Genomic DNA, 7,452 nt, shown 5'->3' with positions numbered 1-7,452 from the left:
TTTTTCGAGACAGGGTTTCTCTGTGGTTTTGGAGCCTGTCCTGGAACTAGCTCTTGTAGACCAGGCTGGTCTCGAACTCACAGAGATCCGCCTGCCTCTGCCTCCCGAGTGCTGGGATTAAAGGCGTGCGCCACCACCGCCCGGCCTAAGCACACACAACTTAGTTGCCAGCATCTCCTCATATAACGAAAGGTAGGTGTGATGTGTGTGTGTGTGTGTGTGTGTGTGTGTGTGTGTAGGAAAGTGGTAACAACTTATTGACAATTAGAGACAGCAAACAAAAATGGATTAACATGGAGGGTGGGGAGATTTCAAAATTGAGCAATCTAAGTCCAAAGATGAAGACTATTTACTATGTGGCAATTTCTACCTCAGAATAACTCTAGATCACAATACTTAAGAGTTGAGGCTTAAAATTATATTCAGGTAAAGGGCACGCACATTTCTAGAATATGGCTGTGCTAAAACATAAGCAAGGTTTTCCATCAAAATCCACCCTACTCCCTGCCTGTGAGCAGTTTCTTCAGTCTTTGACAACTTCCACAGCATTTCACACTGAAATGCTTCCTGTCTCAGAAAAACTTGGTTGCTTTCGGTCTCATCCTCTATCAGTGAAATTTTACACAAAATAAGTTACACAGGATATCACTAAATTTAAGTGTATTGTCTCTTTCACGTAAATTACAGGTTGGTTGGGTTTGTGGTACTATAAACTTGTCAGGTATTTTAAGAGTTGCAGAAGAGAAACACAGAAGAGAAACGTGACACAGAACAACGCCAACAAGCACCAGTTAAGGAAGTGCAGCACAGTTCCTGAAAACATGGCTCTTGTGGGTAGGGGTCATTTGTCCTACTGAAATTAAAACCTAATTTGGATAATTAACTAGCATTGCCCATTTTTCTAGTTGACATAAAGATCTACAACACCCACATACTCTCTTAGGGTGGATGGTGAAGAAGCAAATGTCTGCATAACTGGACCTCTAGCCCCTGGGACCGTGATGATGACCATGGAGAAGTTGTGTAAATGTCTAGACTGTGCGGGGACCTTACTACACAGGGTGCATGTTTTCCTGACCTTGTCTCTGTAGTTTTTTCTTATGAAAATCTGAATTCAAGGCTCAAAAAAAAAAATGTCTATCCTGTCTTCTCTTCTACATTCCTGATTTTTTTTATTTTTATATACTTTTCTGTTTTTAATCAAGTTATACATTTCCCCACTTTCCCTAGGGAAATGTCAGAGTCTCCTTCCTTCCATGGCTTGTGATGAAAAGATTACTTCCCTTTCCTTCCAATTCTCAGATTCAGCACAGGAAGGCTCTGGGGAGAGGCAAAACAACTTCAACAGGCCCAGTGCTGTTTGCATAATTGTAAAGCTATAGCTTGCAAGTGGAAGGAGATTATTTAATTTGCAACAGGTGCTTCTTTTGTAGTTGTGAATTCTTTCCCCTTTGCCCCAAAGAAGAGAGTCAAACAAATGTCAAGGATGGGTGAATTCAGCATTTTTAATATGTCTTCCAGCTTTGAAACTACTATGATACTCACAGTTTAGATTGCAGCAGTAATTCTAATTATTCAGTATAATTTAAAAGAAAGGAAATGTTTAAAAGGTACATACATGTAAGTCCTGGCTTATCCTATGACTTATCAAGTTTACAAACCCTTAATAGGAGCATAAAGGCAAGATGCTAAGATTGGTTTCATGAGTAACCTAAACCATTGAAGATACATCTTTTTACTATGTAAATCCACATTATTTTCTAATTTCTATGGAAATTCCTATTTTTTACTATTATTTCTTTTAACTATAATATTATTACACTTTCCCATTCCCTTTGTCACTACCAAACTTCTCATATATCCCTCCTTGCTCTCTTTCAAATTAATGGACTCTTATTTTCATCGTTGTTTTTACTTGCATATATGATGTTCATATATTTTTCTAAATATAACTTGTTCAGTCTGTATAATGTCACTCTATTACATGTTTTAAGGACTGGTCATTTCTCGTTTAATGAAAGATTTTTTTTTTCTTTTCCACTTGGGAGAGAAAATTATTGATGGCTTCTTTAAAAGGTTTTGGCAATCTGGAATTTAAAAGAATTTATCCCCACTCTTCTAAGGAAGGACCAGCTATTCCTGTGAATTTAGTTGAGAAATGGAGATAAAAAACCTGAGCAGGTGTTTCTAGATGTTGAATTCTAGTAATTTGGAGGCTAAGACTGGAAGACGAGGAGTGCAAGGCCAGCTTGGGTCGTAAGATAAAACTCTATCTCAAACAATAAAAGTGAAGACTGGAGAAATGGGTTTTGTGTTTTTCAGTTACTATGATGGTGATGGCACATACCTTTTTAAAATTTATTTTATTGAGCTATACATTTTTCTCTGATCCCCTTTCTTCTTCTCCCTGTTCCTTCTACCCTCTCCCATGATACCCACACTTGCAATTTACTCAGGAGATCTTGTCTTTGTCTACTTCCCATGTAAATTCGATCGATATTGTCTAGTTTCTCTGGGATTGTGAATTCTAGGCTGGTTTTCTTTGCTTTATGTCAAAAGCCACTGATGAGTGAATACATATGATATTTGTCTTTCTGGGTCTGGGTTACCTCACTCAACATGATGTTTTATAGATCCATCCATTTGCTTTCAGTTTTTAAGATGTCACTTTTTTTTCTTCTGTGTAGTACTCCATTGTGTAAATGTACATTTTCCTTATCCATTCTTTGGTCAAGGAGCATTTAGGTTGTTTCCAGGTTCTGGCTATAACTAAAAATGCTGCTATAAACATAGTTGAGCACATCTACTTGTGGTATGATCAAGCATCATTTGGGTATATACCCCAAAGTGGTATTACTGGGTCTTAGAGAAGATTGTTTCCTAATTTTATGAAAAATAGCCATACTGATATCCTTAGGGGCTGTACCAGCTTTCACTACCAATAGAAATACAGGAGTGTTCCCTTTACCCCACATCTTCTCTAACATAAGTTCCCATCAGTGTTTTTGAACTTGGTCATTCTTACAGGTGTAAGATGGAATCTCAAAGTTGTTTTGATTTCCATTTCTCTGATGGCTAAGGATGTTGAGCATTTTATCAATAATCTTTCAGACATTTTAGATTCATTTGCTGAGGAGTTCTCTGTTTAGGTCTACCCCATTTTTAAATTAGATTATATGTTTTTGTTTTTTTTTTTTTGATGACCAATTTCTTGAGTATATTATTGTGATCAGTCCTCACCTTTAATCCCAGCACCGAGGAAACAGAGGCAGGTGTGTCTCTGTAAATTTGAGGCTGGTATATAAAGCTATATCCAGGACAGGTACCAAAGTTACACAGAGAAACTATGTCTTGAAAATAGAAAAAAAAAAAAAAAAGATGGGGCAAACTCTACACTACTGTGAACATAGAATGAAAGAAAAATTATGAGCACTTTCCATATAAATTCTTTTTCTTAAGGAAAAAAAAGAAATAGTTTACATAACAGTTAACATTTTGCCATTTATCATAGCATTTTAAATAAAAGCATAAATAACTTCTTCTAATCTCTAAAGGGTACCTATTATTAATTCATGATTAATATATGTAAGGTCAAATTTCCTAAGTCAAAGTCAAATTAAGCTTGAAAACATCTTACACTTAAAATAAGATAATATAGAATTAAATGAATTCTCCATTCTATGATTGAAATCTCTAAGCCTAAAAGGACATTTTTGTTCTTTAAACCTCCAGGATTAAAGAACACTTATCTCCCTGCTGGAAGTTTGCAGTGGTTATTTGGTTTTGTTTCACACAGGTTTAATTGGTTTGTTTCAGCAATTCTGGGCTGTGAACTAATTTCATACAATATCCAATTGTGAGAGCAAATTTTGTGCTTGGAAAGCTTGGGTATAATCCATTTCCCAGAACTGAAAATACACAGCTTGATTGAGGAACTCTTATGTTACAGGTTGTTCTGTAAATCTTACCCAATTCTGAACAGCATGTGATTTTGCAAGAATCAGCATTTAAAGTCCCCAGCAGCTAGGAGCGTAAACACAGGCAGGTCCTACACTAAAAATATATTAGGCAGCCTTGACATATGGAAAAGCGAGGACAAAAACAAAGCTAGGTTCATAGTTCTTCCCTTTTAAAATTTTTGTTAAAGTTGTACTTTTCTTTTTTGTTTTTAATATGGCCAGGTGTGATAGCCAGTGGCCATGCTTGCCTATGGAAACTGGAACATGGCCAGAAAAAGGTGTTTTTCTTTCTTTTACCTTGTAGGTTCCATGGATTTAACTCAAGTAGTCAGATTCTGTTGCAAGAAAGTTCATTAACGAGTTCAGCCTTCCTGCTGGTCCAGTTAACCTTGCTTTTGGAAGAATGTTGATATTTATCAAAGCAGAAGTGATTTATAAAATGCTTGCCTCTTCTTGGAGGCTTAGGAAAGCATTAGGATAGCATTTCACAAGAGTTTTTAATCAGCCCAGTAGCCAGTGTCTGATGTAGGGAAAAGAAACAATAGCAAATATTGAAGCATATATGTAACAATTTTAATTGATTCAAGTTCTGTTGCATGGGGGAATTCCTTTTAAGTTGACAGACTGTTGAAATTGTTTACTTTTCAGACAGACCCAGGCTACTAGCCAAGCTAAGAATAAAGAGGGAGCTCTGTGTCCACTGAATATCCACGAAACTTCTCACATCTGTTTCTTGATTGTGTGAACTTTGTGAATATCATGAAGTTACACTACATAATGCTTTAAATATTAAATCCCTTCTTCGTCTCTTACTGTGAAGCCCTTGGAACAGTAATGTGGACAGTGCAGCCCAATTCACCAGTAAGAACGAGAACCGCATTTCAATACATAATGATGAAAAATCATATCCAACAATAACAAGAAAATCAGCTGGATCCATGGTATGAGAATTTTAAAACATTAATATTAAATTATCATGTAAACTGCAAGGCGCTTCCTTTTAATATTCAAATTCCACTTAGTGTTTAGATAAACAGCTTGATTTCACTTGTATCATTTCTTAAAATTTAAGAATTCGGTAAAAATTAAATAGATCTGTTTTCTTTATATATAGCTTCAAAAATATCTCAGTAAGTAGTATGAATGTAGAACATTAAAATAAAAGACAAAAACATTGACTTATGACAAAAGAAAAGGTTGAGTTATATTTAATAATATCAACACTGCTTTAGAAATCCTAGCCAATATAATTATATTTCATTTTAATAATACTCATATTTTCATATATAAGGAAATAAATACCTTAGTCTAAATGGTGTTTGAATATAAGACTTATAAGCTAGAATTCAAGGAATAATATTAGAAAATATAATTGAAAAAAGGTCAATCAAACATATTAAACAGTCTTAAACAAATTATTAGAATTTGACTAAAAGATAAAACTGAGAAACCATATCTGTCTTTCTTATCTGGAGAGGTAAGTATCCAGTTAGAGCTTGTGTGTTAATATTTTTCAGTGAGTAGAGGCTACAGCAAAGGCTCAAATTGCAAAGTGCTGGCTAAATGAAACGTCTGGAAAAATGATTAACATTGTGTTATTCAGTTGATCTAACAAGTGCTAAGTCAGGTATGGCAGTCGCTAGCACCTGTAACCCCGGCACATAGCTGGTTGACACAGGAGGACTACAGTGAGTTCACGGACAAACTGGCTGCACCCTATTTTAAAAAATACAAAATGAAAAAAAAAAAGCTAATTGTATACTAATCACATCACTAGTTACCTACCATGAACAAGGAAAGTGAACCCCTTCACTGAATAAAGTGAACAGTTTTGATGGAATTGAACCGAATGATAGACTTAGAACTTCTGTTATTGACATAGGGGAAGTGCCAACACTCACATTACCCAGTCAACAAATGGCTTTCACAAGCTGTATGCTCCATACATACTCATGGGAAAACAGAAACCAAATAAATAAGATCTTACACATATTATATACAGGTTATGCATCAAATTTTATAATCTTTTTATTATTGTACATGCCATTCTTATGTGCAAAACTTTAAAGCCACGGCAGTATCAGTTGTTAGTAATGATTTCAGGAAGCATTAGAATTATGCCTGAAATAAATCCACTCACTAAAAACTGTCAAAAGCTTTCACTAAGTACAGGCATTAACATATTTCTCACTAGTTTTACATGAAGTATTTCAGGGACACTCATGCAAAGAAGGGGTTTGTATTTCATGATGACTACAAGTTAAATGACTATACCGAACTATAGACTGCAGAAACATGTTTCAAGCACTGTTTGTGTTTTATATTGGGAGGAACCATCAATTACGGCAACCAAATGAACTGCTTGCAGCTTTTAAACTTACCACCAAAAGCCATTAAGCTACAGACCAGTAATTCCTTCACATTTTCTAGACTTCATTTGAATGATTGCTATGAGAAATATTATCTGCAAATGTTTTGTAGTGCGGCTCAGCCAGAAGGGAGAAAGGCAATCTGTATTAAACTTACCTTGTGCTACACAAACAGTCCATAACATAAGCCAGATAATTCTTGCTGATAGTCTCATGCTTTGGATCTTTCTAGGACGCAGAGAAGTACAGCACCATCCAGTTCTCCTCTGTTAAGAACTGTGGTTACTGCAGGGAAAAACTTGCTCCAAAGGGAAGTTGAAAGTCTGTTTAAGAAATCAGGATGACTAGATGCTCCGCCCACCCCCCTCCCCAGCAACTTCTGCAAAATAAGCTCAAAGGGTAGACCACAAGTCTAGCTAGTGGCGTGGGCGTTTGATCCTTGCGCTTGCTGAGCCCTGCCTGTGACCTGCTGAATTGTTCTTGTAAATGCCCGCTTGTTTTCTTTGGAAACAAGTTCAGGTTTCTCGGAATGTGAGAAGCAGAGCCTGGTGATCGCCTCTGGATTTCATAACCACACAACGGAAAGCAGTGAAGGCCCTTTTAAAAATCATTTAGGCAACTTCACTTAGGTAAGGTTTTCAGGACCAACACGGGGACCAGTAAAGAAACTGCTGAGATGATCACACAAAGAAGGGAACTGCTCTTCCAAATTCACGAAATTAGTCTTCCAAGGAATTCTTTTTTATATGTGTGAGCCAACTTTTCCATGCTTCCTTGGATATAAACTAAAAACTCAAAAATCAAGCATTTGAAATGTTGATTTTCTAACATTGAGATATCGTATAGTAAGGAATGTGGAGGTACAAAAAGTGTCAATAGCGTGTTGCTGCAATGAAGCAGAATTCAGGCAGATAATCAATGCCTAACTGCCAAACTTGCTACCTCTGCCTTCATTTCTATCTGCTTGGCTCTCCCAGTTTCCACCCACAGTCGATGTCTCCAAGAACGTGGACTGTATTTGTCTGTACTTAGTGCATGAAAATAGGGGAGAGCAATTTACTCCTTTGTTTAGTTAGAGTCCTTTACTCAGAACTTTATTTGGGGCATCCCATTGTAGGACACGG

The 7,452-nt window shown here is 36.4% G+C and overlaps 1 protein-coding gene across 6 annotated transcripts in view; it reads right to left on the bottom strand.

Annotated features, from left to right (window-relative positions):
- The window catches only part of LOC126507302 (complement factor H-like), a 325,893-nt gene extending 319,111 nt beyond the window's left edge, over positions 1–6,782 (bottom strand). For 2 of the 6 annotated variants that reach the window (XM_050151582.1, XM_050151579.1), the window contains exon 1: positions 6,486–6,777. In XM_050151582.1, the coding sequence (XP_050007539.1) occupies positions 6,486–6,543 (58 nt within the window). In that variant the 5' untranslated portion in view covers positions 6,544–6,777. Of the gene's footprint in view, positions 1–6,485 lie in introns of all 6 variants that reach the window. The other 4 variants (XM_050151580.1, XM_050151583.1, XM_050151584.1 and 1 more) reach the window with 4 other exon arrangements.
- Positions 6,783–7,452: the final 670 nt, after the last annotated feature.

This window comes from Alexandromys fortis, unplaced genomic scaffold (assembly GCF_014885135.2).
Source record: "Alexandromys fortis isolate MF-2015 unplaced genomic scaffold, M_Fortis_MF-2015_v1.1 scaffold_71, whole genome shotgun sequence".
Taxonomy (NCBI): Eukaryota; Metazoa; Chordata; class Mammalia; order Rodentia; family Cricetidae; genus Alexandromys; species Alexandromys fortis.
This window is presented reverse-complemented; position numbering and strand designations above follow the sequence as displayed.